This window comes from Phyllobates terribilis, unplaced genomic scaffold (assembly GCF_046119375.1).
Source record: "Phyllobates terribilis strain yellow unplaced genomic scaffold, ASM4611937v1 Scaffold_1__5_contigs__length_1240528914, whole genome shotgun sequence".
Classification (NCBI taxonomy): domain Eukaryota; kingdom Metazoa; phylum Chordata; class Amphibia; order Anura; family Dendrobatidae; genus Phyllobates; species Phyllobates terribilis.
Window position 1 is genome coordinate 208,540,809 of NW_027362761.1, and position 18,773 is coordinate 208,559,581.

An 18,773-nucleotide genomic window follows, 5' to 3' on the forward strand; every position below is an offset into this window, starting at 1 on the left:
CATTTTATGTGGCGCAGCCCCTCGCTACACCCGCTAGGAAGGCACCACATAGGGTCAGGGAAACTGGCGCCAAGTTTACCAAGAGGAGGCCCGAGGCAGCTGGACAGAAGTGTTGGTAAGAAAGGCCAGACAAAGGACACACAAAGGGGGTCCTGTGAAGTGCTCCAAAGTTATCTGGGAGTTGTCTGAGCCCCTCACCTGGTGAGCACAGTACGACGTGGGCAGCCGTTACCTGCAGACGTGGTCTGGATAATAAGAACTGTGAGTAAAGGCCCTGAACTGCATCACTGACTCCGTGTCGTTACTGCTGCTGCCCTGCACCATCACCCCCATCCTCCGCATACACTGCCCTGAGGCTATACTCCTCCCGTGGGGAGTTATGCTACGCTCTGCTGCACCCACAACACCAGCCTCAGTGGTGTGCCCTGTAGCGGCGGTTCACTCTGACCGCAATCCACGGGTGGCGTAGTCGGACATTTAATCATGAAAACCACATAAATAGTTCCGCCACTGGTTTGACCGCCCTGAGCCACGGAACTGGGTCGCCGCCACGAAGACTACAACCACCAGCATCCACCAAAAAGGGTCCGGCTCCGGGTGTCCCAAGGCCCAGGGGGTGCGTCAGAACATTTTCATCACCTTTCACAATCACCAATGGGACAAGGCAGTGATGTCCTCTGTCCCCTCTCTTATACATCCTAGTGACGGAGCACCTGCTCTCATCAATTCGCCATAACCCCAATATTAGGTGGATTGAGGTGGGAGGCACCGAGTACAAGTGCTCTCTATTTGCTGATGATGTCCTAGTATATATCACTCAATCACATATATCCATCCATGCTGTTATGGCTGAAATAGATCACTTTGTTACATGGTAAAATTTTAAAATCAATGCAGCGAAGTCTGAGGCCCTCGATGTCTCCCTCCCCAAATCCATATAGGATTCCATCCAGTCCAACTTTCCCTTTGCCTGGCCCTCACAGGGTATCAAATACTTAGGAATTCCTATTCATAGAGACCTCTCCCATCTATGTTATCTTAATTTTGGGCCCTTTATTGAACAACTCCATACAGACCACGGTTGGCAAGTTAGAACTGTAAGATTCACTACGTGAACCACTGGTGTTTTGTGGAAAAGCACATGTACACTGCGTTCCAAATTATTATACAAAAAGTGTTTAGGAGTGATAAGGGAAGAATTTGTTTGTTTGTCAGTTAAACTCATTGATGGTGATGTGTGTCAGGGCTCTTTATATCACTGTAAGCAATTGCAGACACCTGTGCTAATTAGTTTGGCAGGTGTGTCCAATGAAAGCCAAGACTACTTAAGAAGGCTCTCTCACATTATTAAGCAGCCTATATTTTCTGCCAAAATGGGAAAGAAAAAGGATGTGTCGGCTGCTGAGAAGCAACAAATTGTGGAGTGTTTAGGTCAAGGCATGACTACAATCAACATTGTGCGATGATCAGGATGAAGTGTCTTGGCAATCAAGAAGTATGTAGCTGATTCACAGTACACACGTGTGCGTGCTGATAAGGGCAAATTGAGGACTCTTTCCTACAGGCAATTACGTCAGGTTGAAAGAGCAGCGGCAAAAAAGCCTTGTCATAGCAGCAGACAAGTTTTTGAAGCTGCTTGTGCCTCTAACGTCCCCCGAACAACAAGATGCAGGGTCCTTCAGAGGTTTGCAGCTGTGCATGCGCCATCCTGTCGACCTCCTCTATCCACTTCACACAAGCAGAAACGGCTCCAGTGGGCCAAACATTACATGAAGACTGATTTCAAAACTGTTTTGTTCACGGATGAGTGCCGTGCAGCGCTCGATGGTCCAGATGGATGGAGTGGAGGATGGCTGGTTGATGGACACCCCACGCAAACACGGCTACAGCGCCAACAAGGAGGAGGTGGAGTAATGTTTTGGGCTGGAATCATGGGGAGAGAGATTGTCGGCCCCTTTAGGATCCCTGAAGGCGCTAAAGATGAACTCCATAATGTATGTGGATTTTCTCAAACAGCACTTCCTGCCATGGTTCAAGAAGAAGAACCGTGTATTTGACAGCAAGATCATTTTTCTGCATGATAATGCACCATCTCATGCTGCACATAAAACATCTGCATCTCTGGCTGATATGGGCATAAAAGGGGACAAACTTATGGTGTGACCCCCATGCTCCCCTGACCTCTACCCCATTCAGAACCTTTGGAGCATCATTAAAAGGAGTGTCTATGATGGCGGGAGGCAGTTCACATCTAAGCAACAGCTCTGGGAGGGTATTCTGTCCTCATGCAAAACAATTGAAGCAGAAACCATCCAAAACCTGACAAATTCAATGGACGAGAGAGTTCAGAAGCTCCTTTCGAACAAGGGGTCCTATGTGCAAATGTAACATCACCTAGAATAAAGTTTTGAGTTGAAAACTGTTTGATTTCAGTTTCTAACAACCTGCTAATGCTTATAATTTCAAAAATGACCATTTTTTTGGTCTTTATTAAAATGAAAAGGTTGATCGAAAAGTTTGGGGGATCTAAGAGTGTGGCAACCAAGTAGTCATGATTACTTCGAATTCTGACAATATGAGGGTCATGCTGCAGGTAGTGCAGCAAGAAGGCACTTATGTGCCTTGCGCATCTCGGAGCCCCAAAATTATTTTCCGGGCTAGATGCAGCTAAAAATTATTTTTAATTTTAAATCTGGTGAAGCTTTAGTATAGATGGCCTAATAGGATCAGTGCTGCACACTGCTACAAAGCCCAAATTATTTTCCAGTCAAGATACAGATAAACATGATTAGTAATTTGAAAGCTTAAAACGGTTGGTAGGGTGATTTTAACCAATCATCAAGCTTTTACTCTCCCCAGGATGACACAGGGGTAGAAAAGTCGTTTCGGATCCATGATTTGTTCATCTTTATGAACGTGAGTCTGTCTACATTATCAGTGGAGAGCCGCGTGCGCTTATCTGTCAGCACACCACCAGCAGCGCTGAACACACGTTCAGACAGAACGCTGGCTGCGGGGCATGACAAGATCTCCAAGGCGTAAGTGGCTAGCTCCGGCCATTTATCCAGATTGGAAGCCCAAAAAGAGCAAGGGTCCAGTGACACAGTCGTGGCTTCAATGTTTACTTGGAGATACTCCTGTACCATCGTCTCTAGGCGTTGACTATGTGTCAGACTTCTTGTCTCCTGTGGCCTTGCAAAGGATGGGCTAAAAAAGTGGTGAAATGATTCCGCAAAATTGATGTTACCAGCAGATACTGTGGTTCTGTTACGGTTTGAGTGCTGAACACTTGACGGTCCCACGGTTGGCAAGTTGGAACTGTGAGATTCACTACGTGCACCACTGGTATTTTGTGGAAAAGCACATGTAAGATTCTGCAACAGTCTCTGCTGATACTCCTGCATGCGTGCATCCCTTTCTATGGCAGGAATAATTTCTGCAAATTTACTTTTGTACCGGGGATCTAACAGTGTGGCAACCCAGTAGTCAGGATTATTTCTAATTCTCACAATTCGAGGGTCATGTTGCAGGTAGTGCAGCAAGAAGGCACTCATGTGTGTTGCGCATCCAGGAGCACCAAGTCCCTGTTGTGTTGGTGGCGAGGTAACAATCATGCTTCCTTCCTCTGTCCTCTCCCCCCAACCTCGCACAACAGAAATGTGATCAAGGTCTCCCTCATCTGATGAGTCTTCCATCAGTTCGTCCTCCACTTCTTCCTGGGCTCCTGCACCTTCCTCACTAGTTTGGCTGCTACCATGCGCCCTGGTAAAACCATCTCCCCCACCCTCACATGCCTCCCGCCTTGGTGCTGCCGACCGTCTGGACCTTGCAGATGTTAGCCCTTCCACATACAACTCCTCCTCCTCTACTTCCTCCACCTCCTCTTGTGCCACCACCTGACTCCGAATTCTGTTTAACATGTGCTCCAGCATGTAAATCACCGGAATAGTCATGCTGATAATGGCATCGTCAGCACTAAACATCTTCGTCACCATTTCAAAACTGTGCAGAAGGGTGCATAGGTCCCTGATCTGAGACCACTCCTCCAGCGTGATTTGCCTCACCTCTGAATCTCGTTGGCCCAGGCTATACGTCAGAACGTATTGCACCAGGGCTTGTCGGTGCTGCCACAGTCGCTGCAACATGTGCAGAGTTGAATTCCACCGGGTAGGCACATCGCAATTTAGCCGGTGAAGTGGCAGGCCCAACGGCTTCTGTAGAGATGTAAGTCGCTGAGCTGCGGGATGCGAACGGCGGAAGTGAGCACACAGCGACCGTGCCCTCTGCAGAAGGCCATCTAGTCTGGGATAGTGGGCTAAAAATTGCTGGACAACCAGGTTCAACACGTGAGCCATACAAGGCACGTGTGTGACATTGCCCCGGCGAAGGGCCGCACCCAGGTTTGCAGCATTGTCGCACACGGCCTTCCCTGGTTTCAGGTCCAGTGGAGACAACCATTCATGAAATTGGTTCTCCAGAGCTGACCACAACTCCTCAGCTGTGTGACTCACATTTCCCAGACATTTCAATGTAAAAACCGCCTGATGACGTTGAGCCCTACTGCCAGCATAGTAAGGAGGTGTGCAGGATCCCTTCTGCGCAGTTAGAAAGCTTGTGGCATGACCAGACAGGCTTTGGGTGCAGGTGGAAGACCGAGAGGAGGTTGAGGAGGCAGAACCAGTGGAGGAACTTTGACATAAAGAGGATTGACGCACAACTCGTGGGGACGGCAAGACTTGGACAGCAGCCCCTTGTCCTGCTGTCACCATAGTTACCCAGTGCCCAGTCAGCGACATGTAACGCCCCTGTCCATGCCTACTCGTCCAAGTGTCTGTGGTGAAATGCACCCTGTCACACACAGAGTTTCTCAAAGAAGCGGTGATGTTGTGTGCGACATGCTGGTGGAGCGCAGGCACACCTTTCTTTGAGAAGTAGTGCCGACTGGGCATCTGGTACTGGGGCACTGCGACGGACATAAGGTCTCGAAAATCCTCTGTGTCCACCAGGCGGAAAGGCAGCATTTCTGTAGCCAAGAGCTTGCAGATGGTGAAATTCAACCTCTTAGCTTTCTCATGGCTAGGAGGAAATGGTCTTTTACTTGTCCACATCTGAGGGACCGAGGGCTGGCTATTGTGCTTAGACGGGGTTGATAAGGGTGTCCCCGGCAAACTGCCGGTCTGTGAGGAAGATGCAGGCGGACATGTTAGGTTGCCTTGATCCAAAGGTGGTGCTATCGATGTCGGACAGCGCTCAAGACCAGCTGGTGTTACCACCTCCAAAGAAAATGATGACCTGCCAATCACGCTGGCTGTTGCGGGTAAAGAGGTGGCAGGTCTGCGCCCCAAAACAGGTGTGACTGCTGTCCCCCCAGTCACAGAGGATGAAGAGGCCGCGGATGCACAAGATATGGCAGACGGTGGTTGGCCCGGCCGGCTAGACCGCATTGTAGCACACTGAGCTTCCCACTGCAACTTATGCTTCATGTCCATGTGCCGGTTCATGCATGAAGTACTCAAACTATGTATTTTTTGGCCTCTACTTAGCTTTTGCTGACAAATGTTACAGATAACACGAGTTGGGTCATCTTTATCGATCTGAAAAAATGCCCAGGCTATGCAAGGCTTAGCACCCATGCGACCTGAAGAGCCACCACGACTTGTGGTGAGAGGCAGAGTTGTGTTTGAGGATGCAGTTGTTGACGTGCTTCCAGTACTACGTCTCTGTCCAGGAAGGCGCAACCTGACCTCGTCGTCACTAGCATCTTCCTCCACCTCCTCTGCTGACCTCATCTCTTGGCTGACTGTGGGTTGACAGTAAGTGGGATCTCCGACCTCATCATCATCACCCTGTGCGTTATCACACCCGTCGTCCTCAGAGCCAACCTGTTCCTGCCCTGACAAAAAACTAAAGTTATCGCTCCAATCAGGTATTTGAGTCTTATCATCGTCTTCCTCATTCTCTCCACCAACAGGAGTTACAGTTTGGGAATGAGGGTCTACATTATGGTCAGAACCTTCTGCGTCTGGTCCTGGATCTGACTCATAAAGATTCTGGGCATCAGTGCAGATCATTTCCTCGTCTGGATTCACAGAAGCGCTGGAGTCGACCTCTGATTCCCAGGCTATAGTATGAGTAAACAGCTCTGCAGACTCAACCATCTGTTCTACCTCATACTCAGACGGGCAGCTGGAGATTTGGGAGCTGTGAGGAAGCAAGTGCGATTTGGGTGACACCTTTGAGGACTGGAGTATTTGTGATGTTGAAGTTGATGTGGAGGAGAGCCCACTTAAAGGAGCACTTGATATCCGTTGAAGCACCTGCTGTTTTTGTGCCTCATCTGGAATTTGTAGCGATTGGCGTGGCCGTAAGAAAGGGATCTTATCACATTGTCCGCTAAAAGAAGTAGACATTTTAGTTTGGCTGGAAGATGGTCTTTCTTCTGCAGATGTTACTGTTGCTTTAACACCTACCCCACGGACACAACCTTTTTTCCCCTTCCCAACACGCCTATTCCCCTTTCCACCAGCAGCAGGCCTTTTTCCACTCATTTTGGTGGTTAACTAATTCACAACTCTGGAGTTGTTTGCACAAAAAAACAATGGATGGTAACCGAGCAGAGCTGAGTGGCCAAACTGTGGTATTAGGCCAAAACTATTGGCTGGGTTAGATGCAGAAAAAAATTATTTTGAATTTGCAACCTGATGGAGGTCAGTATAGATGGACTAATACAAATAGTCCCACACACTGCTAGAAGCCCAAATATTTTTTCAGAGCTAGATGCAGAAAAAAATTATTTTTAATTTGCAACCTGATGGAGGTCAGTATAGATGGACTAATAGACCAAGTCCCACACACTGCTAGAAGCCCAAATATTTTTTCAGAGCTAGATGCAGAAAAAAATTATTTTTAATTTGCAACCTGATGGAGGTCAGTATAGATGGACTAATAGACCAAGTCCCACACACCGCTAGAAGCCCAAATATTTTTTCAGAGCTAGATGCAGAAAAAAATTATTTTTAATTTGCAACCTGATGGAGGTCAGTATAGATGGACTAATAGACCAAGTCCCACACACTGCTAGAAGCCCAAATATTTTTTCAGAGCTAGATGCAGAAAAAAATTATTTTTAATTTGCAACCTGATGGAGGTCAGTATAGATGGACTAATAGACCAAGTCCCACACACCGCTAGAAGCCCAAATATTTTTTCAGAGCTAGATGCAGAAAAAAATTATTTTTAATTTGCAACCTGATGGAGGTCAGTATAGATGGACTAATAGACCAAGTCCCACACACTGCTAGAAGCCCAAATATTTTTTCAGAGCTAGATGCAGAAAAAAATTATTTTTAATTTGCAACCTGATGGAGGTCAGTATAGATGGACTAATAGACCAAGTCCCACACACTGCTAGAAGCCCAAATATTTTTTCAGAGCTAGATGCAGAAAAAAATTATTTTTAATTTGCAACTTGATGGAGGTCAGTATAGATGGACTAATAGACCAAGTCCCACACACCGCTAGAAGCCCAAATATTTTTTCAGAGCTAGATGCAGAAAAAAATTATTTTTAATTTGCAACCTGATGGAGGTCAGTATAGATGGACTAATAGACCAAGTCCCACACACTGCTAGAAGCCCAAATATTTTTTCAGAGCTAGATGCAGAAAAAAATTATTTTTAATTTGCAACCTGATGGAGGTCAGTATAGATGGACTAATAGACCAAGTCCCACACACCGCTAGAAGCCCAACTATTTTTTCAGAGCTAGATGCAGAAAAAAATTATATTCAATTTGCAACCTGCTGGAGGTCAGTATAGAAGGACTAATAGAACAAGTCCCACACACTGCTAGAAGCCCAAATATTTTTTCAGAGCTAAATGAAGAAAAAAATTATTTTTAATTTGCAACCTGATGGAGGTCAGTATAGATGGACTAATAGACCAAGTCCCACACACTGCTAGAAGCCCAAATATTTTTTCAGAGCTAGATGCAGAAAAAAATTATTTTTAATTTGCAACCTGATGGAGGTCAGTATAGATGGACTAATAGACCAAGTCCCACACACTGCTAGAAGCCCAAATATTTTTTCAGAGCTAGATGCAGAAAAAAATTATTTTTAATTTGCAACCTGATGGAGGTCAGTATAGATGGACTAATAGACCAAGTCCCACACACTGCTAGAAGCCCAAATATTTTTTCAGAGCTAGATGCAGAAAAAAATTATTTTTAATTTGCAACCTGATGGAGGTCAGTATAGATGGACTAATAGACCAAGTCCCACACACCGCTAGAAGCCCAAATATTTTTTCAGAGCTAGATGCAGAAAAAAATTATTTTTAATTTGCAACCTGATGGAGGTCAGTATAGATGGACTAATAGACCAAGTCCCACACACTGCTAGAAGCCCAAATATTTTTTCAGAGCTAGATGCAGAAAAAAATTATTTTTAAATTGCAACCTGATGGAGGTCAGTATAGATGGACTAATAGACCAAGTCCCACACACCGCTAGAAGCCCAACTATTTTTTCAGAGCTAGATGCAGAAAAAAATTATATTCAATTTGCAACCTGCTGGAGGTCAGTATAGAAGGACTAATAGAACAAGTCCCACACACTGCTAGAAGCCCAAATATTTTTTCAGAGCTAAATGAAAAAAAAAATTATTTTTAATTTGCAACCTGATGGAGGTCAGTATAGATGGACTAATAGACCAAGTCCCACACACTGCTAGAAGCCCAAATATTTTTTCAGAGCTAGATGCAGAAAAAAATTATTTTTAATTTGCAACCTGATGGAGGTCAGTATAGATGGACTAATAGACCAAGTCCCACACACTGCTAGAAGCCCAAATATTTTTTCAGAGCTAGATGCAGAAAAAAATTATTTTTAATTTGCAACCTGATGGAGGTCAGTATAGATGGACTAATAGACCAAGTCCCACACACTGCTAGAAGCCCAAATATTTTTTCAGAGCTAGATGCAGAAAAAAATTATTTTTAATTTGCAACCTGATGGAGGTCAGTATAGATGGACTAATAGACCAAGTCCCACACACCGCTAGATGCCCAACTATTTTTTCAGAGCTAGATGCAGAAAAAAATTATATTCAATTTGCAACCTGCTGGAGGTCAGTATAGAAGGACTAATAGAACAAGTCCCACACACTGCTAGAAGCCCAAATATTTTTTCAGAGCTAAATGAAGAAAAAAATTATTTTTAATTTGCAACCTGATGGAGGTCAGTATAGATGGACTAATAGACCAAGTCCCACACACTGCTAGAAGCCCAAATATTTTTTCAGAGCTAGATGCAGAAAAAAATTATATTCAGTTTGCAACCTGATGGAGGTCAGTATAGATGGACTAATAGAATGATGCTATGCCCAAAAGATTTTACTTCAGTAGGTGCAGTAAAAAAATTGGTATTCTATACACAGGTGTTATATCTTGCAACACAGATAGGCTACTCCACTGACTAACACACTCTGCAATAGGCCAAAAAGGATTAGCTTTGCTAGATTCAGCCAAATGCTGTGAAAAAAACTTGCACAGCACTGGCACAGACCTGCCTGGCAAAAACTGATAGGAACTCATGTAACCTAGTCCTGAAAAGGACTCCAATTACAATTAGTCTTTACTCCCACAACCTATCTATTTAAGAGCACAGACCTCCCTGATAAAAGTCGTAGGAAATGCTGTAACCTAGTCCTTAAAAGGACTGCAATCACAACTATTCCCTACTCCCAAGCTATCTGTATATTTGTGCGAAAATTGGCTTGAAATTAACAAGGTATAGCGCACACAGCAACAGCGGTGCCGTCTAACACGCAGCTGCAGCAGTGAGAAAATGGTGGCGACGGGGAAAATGGCTTGGTCTTATAGGGCAAGGACATGTGACATACACTGCCAATGACACATGCCCTTGCTTGTGTGAAAAAAAGCACTTCGCTCCGTGTGTGCGCTGCTGATAGGCTGACAGATTGCACCTCCCCACTGCAAATGCGGGAAAGAGAAAAAAAAATGGAGATCTTCATTGTTCCTGCAGAGATCCATCCCCTGCCCCTCCCCCCACCCCGCTGTACACTCAAACTGCGTATTAACATTAATTTTCATCATTACTGAGAAAAAATCCAGTTATGATTTTGGTGCACGAACAGTTATCGAACATAACCTCGAACAGCCGAATTTTTCTCAAATTGTTCGTGTTCGCCGAACGGCTCGAACACCGCCCAAAACAGCTCGAATTTGAGATTGGCGAACAGTTCGAGTAGAACAACGCTCATCTCTAGTACTTACACCGTGCTTGCTTTGTCATTTCGATGAATCACAAGTGACCTCTTCGTAGGCTTTTAACTACTTGTTTGTTTACATTTAAGTTCTATGAGATTAGAAAAACAGAGCTGCTTTCAGCCAGAAACAGTGCCACTCTCGACCTTGGGCCATGTTTGGTATTGCAGAGTGGCCCCATTCTAGTAAGTCGTATTGGACTGCAATACCAGACACATCCCACAGACAGTTGTGTTGCTGTTAAGCGGCCATGTTCTTCTTTAAAGGTTTCGACTTGCCTCCTTTCTTCCAGAGCACAGTCCTCCCCAGCCTCCTGCTCACCAGGGGAATAATGCGCTTCTGAAGATTGACAGATTGGCCAGCAGCATGGCTGTGCCGCTGGTGCAAACTATGTATACATACATACATATTATGTTCTAACTGCATTCTGAGGCTGACCAATGTTTCTGTCCCCCTCTTTCAGGATGGCCACATAGCTTTGCACCTTGCAGTAAGAAGATGTCAGATGGAAGTAGTGAAAACCTTGATCCTTCAGGGGTGCTATGTAGACTTCCAGGATCGTCATGGTAACACGCCGTTGCATGTCGCCTGCAAAAATGGCAATATTCCTATTGTAATGGCACTGTGTGAAGCTAACTGTAATTTGGATATTACTAACAAGGTGAGCTGAACCACCACTGACTTTAGTGTTCTATCTAATGTACGTCAACAGCAGTATCACGTATGTGCTCAAATAAAATATGACTACTGTCTACAAGGCCTTTGTTCTTCACTTGTGCTCTTAGTTAACTTAACACTAGGCCATTATTGGGGGTCCTGGAATCTGCAGAAGGCCCCTTCACTGCAGTGCCTGACAGCGACATCCATGTGTGTGGTTGTGTCTGGTATTGCAGCCTCGTGTTCATTTGAATATGCAGAACTGTAGTGCCAGATGGAGGGATGGGCATATAATGTAGTGAAGGGGGCACTAGTGTAAAATCCCAGAGAACCTCTTTTACTTGTTGTATTAGAAGTTATGGCCCTGATTCACTAAACAATTTTCTCCAGCGTAATAGTGTAAAACAATATGAAATGCTGCAAAATGTAGTAATTCCACATGTGTTAATTCATAGTTTTGATGCCTTCAGTGTGAATGTACAATTTTCATAGTCATGAAAATACAGAAAAATCTTTAAATGAGAAGGTGTGTCCAAACTTTTGGTCTGTACTGTATATATATATATATATATATATATATATATATATATAAAAATTCTTTCCAAAGCTATCTGTACTTCCTCGTGGGTGAGGTTGAAATGAATAAGTTATTATTATTTACCCCTACTCATTCATCCATCTGTGAATTGAAAGTATGTGAGATAAAATCCAAAGAACTTGAGGCTTCTGGGTTTTATTGGCTGTGTGCGATGGTATATAATAATGGAAATCATTATGTTGTGTCTTTACTTTCTCACAGTATGGCTGTACCCCACTGCACCTTGCAGCAAACAATGGCATTCTTGAAGTGGTTCAATATCTCTGCCTTTCTGATGCCAATGTGGAGCCACTGACTATGGTAAGTGAATAGATTTGTTTCTAATCCGTGAAAACAAACAGTAATAAGATCAACTAAAGCTACATTGGTTATTGTAGGGACAGGATCACTAAAACCTCGAAAAACAATATTCATCATAGCAATGTAAAAGATGGATATGGAAATTGGATTCATTTTTGTTTTTCTCCTTTTGAAGCACCATATCAGATTAAAAAAAATTAAAAAAGTGGCTGGCTTTTTTCAGAAACTGTGCTCCAATGTTTAGGCACACAGGGGTTTTCCAAACGCAACATGGTGTCCGCTAACAATTTGAACCGATTTTCCATTCAATTTGTTAGCGGACACCATGTCGTGTTTGGAGAGCCCCTGCGTGCCTAAACATTGGAGCTCCCCCACAAGTGACCCCATTTTGGAAACTAGACCCCCCAAGTCACCTATCTAGATGCATAGTGAGCACTTGGAACCCTCAGGTGCTCCACAAATTAATCCGTAAAAATAAAGTGTTTTTTTTTCCACTTTTTCATTTCTACGAATCAATTTGCGAAGCATCTGGGGGTTCCAAGTGCTCACTATGCATCTAGACAGGTGCCTTGGGGGGTCTAGTTTCCAAAATGGGGTCACTTGTGGGGGAGCTCCAATGTTTAGGCACACAGGGGCTCTCCAAACGCGACATGGTGTCCGCTAACAAATTGGAACCATGTTGCGTTTGGAGAGCCCCTGTGTGCCTAAACATTGGACCTCCCACACAAGTGACCCCATTTTGGAAACTAGACCCCCCCAAGGCACCTATCTTGATGCATAGTGAGCACTTGGAACCCCCCAGGTGCTTCACAAATTGATTCGTAAAAATGAAAAAGTGGAAAAAAAACCCACTTTTTTATTTTTACGGATTAATTTGTGAAGCACCTGGGGGTTCCAAGTGCTCACTATGCATCTAGATAGGTCCCTTGGGGGTCTAGTTTCCAAAATGGGGTCACTTGTGGGGGAGCTCCAATGTTTAGGCACACAGGGGCTCTCCAAACGCGACATGGTTCCAATTTGAACCCCCAAGTGTTTTGCAAAGGTTTATGACGTAGAGCCGTGAAAAAAAAAATCTTTTTTCTTTCACAAAAGCGCTCTTTTAGCTGCAATATTTTTATTTTCACGAGGGTACTAGGAGAAACTGGACCCCAAAAGTTGTTGTGCAATTTCTCCTGAGTACGCTGATACCCAATGTGTTGGAGAAAACTACTGTTTGGGCGCATATCAGGGCTCGTAAGGGAAGGAGTGACGCTTTGGAATGCAGACTTTGATGGAATGGTCTGCGGGCGTCATGTCACGTTCTCAGAGTCCCTGATGTGCCTAAACAGTGGAAATGCCGAACAAGTGCCCCCTTTTTGGAACGGATACCTGATTTGTCAATTTTATAATGTAGTGTTATACGCCAGTTGTGTAGGACAACCTGACAAACACTACACAACTGAAGTATGACAACCTGACGAACACTACGTCAGCTGTGTAGTGTTCGTCAGGTTGTCATACGTCAGAAAATAATTCAGTAGTCCATGGAAGTATGGTATCTTTTGAAGCAGTCTTTCATGCTGAGGCCAGGTTTGTCGGGGCAGGTGTCACATTGGTAAATGGTGTCCTTGCGTATTCCCCTTCGGTAACACACTCGGCACTTCTTTTGTGACTTACCTTTTTTTCCGCTGTGAGGGATCTGCCCCGGGAAATGCTGGCCCAGTACAATTCGAGGTCCTTCAGTTCCAGAAGTAGTGGGGCCCGCTCCGCCACCACTGCCAAATATTAGGGGCTTGATAACTGTCTCCAGAAAGTGAAGATACGACACAGAAGTCTGGCCTGCACATTTTGACAGAAGGAAAGCGTTGTGCATTGCCATCTGAACAATGTGCATGGCCAGCTTCTTATACCATACCTTGGCCTTTCTCAAAGCACTGTAAGGCTGGAGGACTTGATCGGAGAGATCAACTACCCCCATGTACTTTTTGTACCCCACTACACAGTCTGGTTTGGCGACCTGTGTAGTGGAACCTCTTACAGTGCTGAGGGTGCTGCCATCACCATGTATGGTGGTCAAGAGAAGGACATCCCTCTTGTCCTTGTACTTGACCACCAACAGGTGGTCGCTACATTGGGCTCTGCTCTCACCCCTTCTGAGCAGCTGCCAAATTAGCGTCTTTGGGAGGCCTTTCTGATTTTTGCAGACAGTACCGCAAGCTGCGGTATGTCGCGCAGAGAGGGACTTGAAGAGCAGGATACTTGTATAAAAGTTATCCATGTACAGGTGATAACCTTTATCCAGCAGTGGGTGCACCAAGTCCCACACAATTTTCCCACTCACTCCCAGAACAGGGGGGCATTCACGGGGAGTTCATTCCGGGAGTCCTTCCCTTCATAAACTCTAAAATTGTGAGTGTACCCTGAGGTACTCTCACAAATTTGATACAGCTTGATCCCGTACCTGGACCTTTTACTGGGCAGGTACTGCCGGAATCCAAGCCGCCCCTTAAAAGAAATTTAGGACTCATCCACGCAGATGTCCATTTGGGGCAAGTACACTTCACCAAACTTGTTGTTGAAGTGCTCGATGACCGGCCGAACTTTGAAAAGACGATCAAAGTTCGGGTCATCGCGTGCTGGACACCTTGCCTTATCTTGGTAATGCAAGAACTTGTGGATGGCCTCAAAACATGTCCGGGTCATGACCATTCGGAACACTGGAGTGCTATACAAAACATCAACACTCCACTATTGCCGAACCTCTGTTTTTTTCAGGATCCCCATATGAAGGACCAGGCCCCAAAACTTCATCATTTCTTCTCCGTCTACAGGAGACCAGTTAGAAAATGATGAAGAGGGGTTTTGTTCCAAAAATTGATGAGCATACAAATTAGTTTGGCCCACCATGAGGTTTATAAAATCCTCAGAGAAAAAGACTTTGAAAAAGTCTATTTCTGTGAGGCCAGTGGTGTCAAACTTGATTCCTGATTCTGCCACGAAATCAGGAATCAGTGGCTCAAAATTTTCAGGGGGGCAAGGTCCATACGGGATCAGTAGAGGGGGGCGCTGGAACATCTTCTCTCCTGTGACGACTGTGGGGCGGTCCAGCAGCACCTGAGGAGGAAGAGGAGGACGATGAGGCGTCGGAAAAGTAAAGAAATGTGGGATCCTCGCCCTCGCTGTCAGTGTCAGTGTCGGAGGCAACAATAGCGTATGCCTCCTCCGCTGAATAGCGAGTTTGGGATGAGCCGGACATTTTTTTTTCTCGTGTATGTGGTGCGTGTGTGTCAGTACTTTATTTAGAGTGTGTGTGTCAGTGTGCTTGATGTGAACTTTTTTTTTCTGAAAAAAAAAGAGAAAAAAAGGAACTACCGTAGGTGGTGCAAACAGCGAGTGCGGATCGGTGAACTATGTCACCAATCAACTCTCGGCAGCTGCTGGGTGTGTGCGCGGATGTGGTGCAAAGGTGGGGGGGAGAATTGACAGGGACAAGAAAAAGTCCTGAAAAGCAGCGAGCACGGACGTTGATCAGTGACGTAGACACTGCTCAGCGCTCAGCCACTGCAAGACGCACGAAAAAAAAAAAAAACTGAGGGGGGAGGAGAATTTGGGGGTAAAAGGAGGGGGGAGAGGAGGAGGGGGGAAAGGGGTGGATGAGGAGAGAACAGAGATGGACTTACCAAAGTCTTCTCTGTTCTTCTTTCAGCAGCAGAAGGGAAGGAAGGGAGACACAGATTCTCTACTTCGTGGGTAGGCGGAGCCCCATAGGATAGTCACCTCAGATTGGAAAAAGACGACCGGCCCCTCCAGTATATAGGCTCCTCCTACTCCCATGTTCATCAGTCTTTTTATCTGAGGTCTCAGAGGATAGTCGCTGCTTCGGCAGCTCCTCAGAAGAGTTGTTATTTTATATCCAGCGAGTCCTGGACCCCCCGTGGTCTAGAGGTCTCTGGGGGTCTCGGCGCTGCTGAGACCCCTGACCCTCCCCTGGCAGCTCTGTGTACCCCTTGAGGAGGTTCCCACTTATGCCTGCCGGCCCCGGGGGATACAGGGCGCTCCCTGGCGGAGGCGTACACCACACATCTGAGAGGGTCCCTGCGTGCTCCGCCATAGGGGGAAGCAAAGGGCCATGGCGCCACACATCCCTGAGGATCCCTGTGGCGTTCAGCCGGGTAAGTGCTCTTTGGTCTAAAGAGTATCTTTGACGGCTACGGCAAGTGTACTGCCTGTGTGTTTCTTGTCTATTTCAGACGCTGCCTTGACTGGGGAGCAGAGACGGAGGCCAGTAATTTTTATTTTTATTTTTTATTTGCGCATGCTTTTTAGTTTTTGCTTCCTGCCTTCATTGAGGCAGGAAGCTCCCTGTATTGGCACGCGTTTTCTTGCTTTTATTGACTTGCTTCCTGCCTTCATAGAGGTAGGAAGTTTTCTGCCCTCATTTTTGTTGTTTGAATAAGGCGGGGGGGCGTGGCCTAGCAGGGGCGTGGCTTAGCGTCTCCTGGCTTCCTGCCGTCATTACTTAGGCAGGAAGCGCTTGGTTGAGCATGCGCTGGCGGTCCCTGCTTCTCCCTCCGGCGTCCAGCGGCGCTTCCTGCTCTCTGCTCCCCGTCCGTCCACACACTTAGGAGGAGCGGTCGCCGCAGTACCGGTGAGTCCCCTCTGTCTCTGGCAGGGGTTCTTTGTCAGTGCTGTCTCTCCAGGCTACCTATTAGGAGTCCTCAGGAGCACTGCCGCTTTCTCTCCTAAAGCTATTTACTTCACTGACCTTTTAGGCTGTGTAGTATTATAGTTGCTGTGATGTTAACCCCTTCTGAAAAAGTGGAACTTTAGGGGAAACACATGGTGTTTAAGGGAGTTTCCCCCTATTGATTTTTTGCTTGGCATTTCTGGGGTAGCTCTTTTCTAAGGGTGAGCTTTAACCCTTCAGAGCCTGTCGCATATATAAAAAAAAAAAAAAAAAAGTGAGTTTTGAAAACAGGCTGTGCAGCTTTCACACTTTTTTTGCCATCCTTGTTGTACATCCTGGCATCTGGTGTGGGTGGCATGTCGGATCAGGGGCCTGGGAGTGCGGATCGGTCTCCTGATCCGTTTCAGGTTCAGTCGCACGCCTCTGATACACTCAGGCCTTCTACTACAGCAAGTTCAACGCTCAGTGATGTTAAGGTGGAGGCGCTCACTCGCTCCATTGATTGTCTCTGTAGTCTCCTGGGACAGTGGGTGTCAGCTAGATCACACCCAATGCCATGAGGTAAAAAGCGCCGCAAGACTATGGTGGTGTTGTCTCCCTCGCAGAGCGCATCAGGGGCTTCGGATTCACCAACAGATTCGGTTGATGAAATTTCTGAGTCCGAAGAGGAGGATCAACAGGATCGCTCTGTTTCTCTTTCTGGTCGCGTAGATGGGCTTATTAAGGACATGCGGGAAGTATTAGAGCTGTCTGAAGAGCCGACAAGACCGTCTAGGTCGGGCCGTCTATATCAGAAGACGCGCCGTGTTCGTTCTACATTACCTGCGCATGAGGAACTTAACGAAGTGGTGGAGAAGGAGCGTCAGTGTCCGGATAAACGCTTCCGAGGAACGCGTTTTTTTGATGCCCTATATCCCTGTGCCAAGGAGATGGTTACTAATTGGGTTCCCTCTCCTGAGGTGGATATATCTCTGTCTCAGCTGACCAAGTCTTCCCTGCTTCCTGTTAAAGGGAGAGCCAATCTTCAGGATCCTTTGGACAGAAGATCGGAGTCAGCGGCGAAATCCATCTATGAAGCCGCGGGTCATGGTTTCCGAGCGGCCTTGGGGGCCATGTGGGCCGGTGAGGCTTCTCTGCGGTGGTTGGATCAGCTGCGTGCGGCATGGCAGGATGGGACTTCGCGTTCAGAAGTGGATAAGCTTTTTCAGCGAATGGAAGAAGCTATGTGTTATGGCAGAGATGCAGTACTGGACACTGCTTCAATTCTGTCCAGGGCTCAGGCTTCGGCAGTCACGATTAGAAGAGCTCTGTGGCTTAAACAGTGGACCGGGGATGCAGTATCCAAACAGGGATTGCTTAGTCTGGCATATAAGGGCGGTCAGCTCTTTGGTTCAGATCTTTCGGAACTAATTGCCAAAGCTAAAGCTAAGGATGTTACTCTGCCTGGGAAAAAGGCAGTGGCATGCACAGCCAGCAGGACAGGGCCCGGCAGAGGTCTTTGGTCCTTTCGGGCCAGGGGACGATTCAGTCAGCCTTCTTGGAGATTGGGTCGTCCATCATCCTCCGGCAGATCCGCCCAGAAATCTTGTACTCCTTGGAAGCAACGGTCCTGTCAGGACAGACGGGAGGTTGATAAAAAGTCCGCTAAGGCTGACTGACGCCAGGGATCCCCCCGAGGGCTCTCGGGTGGGAGGTCGTCTGCTACAATTTGGTTCGATCTGGGCATCCCACATAGCAGACGCCTGGGTGACACGGGTTATGTCGGCAGGCTATTACATAGAGTTTCATTCGCTGCCTCCAGACAGGTTTCGTCTGACGGGCATTCCGTCCGTGCCAAGACTGGCTGCCGCACTGTTTCAGGAGGTCGACTCTCTCCTACAGCAGGGTGTGGTGGTTCAGGTTCCTCCGGAAGACCAGGGAAAGGGTTTTTATTCCAACCTTTTTGTGATCCCCAAAAAGGAGGACAAGTTTCGTCCGGTGCTGGATCTCAGGGATTTGAATATTTACGTCCGGACACGGAAGTTCCGCATGGAGTCTCTCCGATCGGTGATAGCGACCCTGTCGCAGTACAATTTCTTGGTGTCCATAGACATCCGCGACGCCTATTTGCATATCCCTATCGGCAGGGCTCACCAGCGTTTCTTGCGTTTCGCTATAGGTCAAACCCATTACCAGTTTGTGGCCCTGCCTTTCGGGTTGGCCTCAGCTCCCAGGGTTTTTACAAAAATTCTGGCTCCTCTCATGGCGCTTCTTCGAAGACAGGGGG

The 18,773-nt window shown here is 46.5% G+C and overlaps 1 protein-coding gene across 1 annotated transcript in view; it reads left to right on the forward strand.

Moving 5' to 3' along the window:
- The window catches only part of LOC141194137 (death-associated protein kinase 1-like), an 83,793-nt gene that overhangs the window by 31,934 nt on the left and 33,086 nt on the right, over window positions 1–18,773 (forward strand). Inside the window, exons 7-8 of the mRNA XM_073662408.1 lie at window positions 10,750–10,947; window positions 11,743–11,841. Coding sequence (XP_073518509.1) covers window positions 10,750–10,947; window positions 11,743–11,841 — 297 coding nt within the window. The remainder of the gene's footprint in view (window positions 1–10,749; window positions 10,948–11,742; window positions 11,842–18,773) is intronic.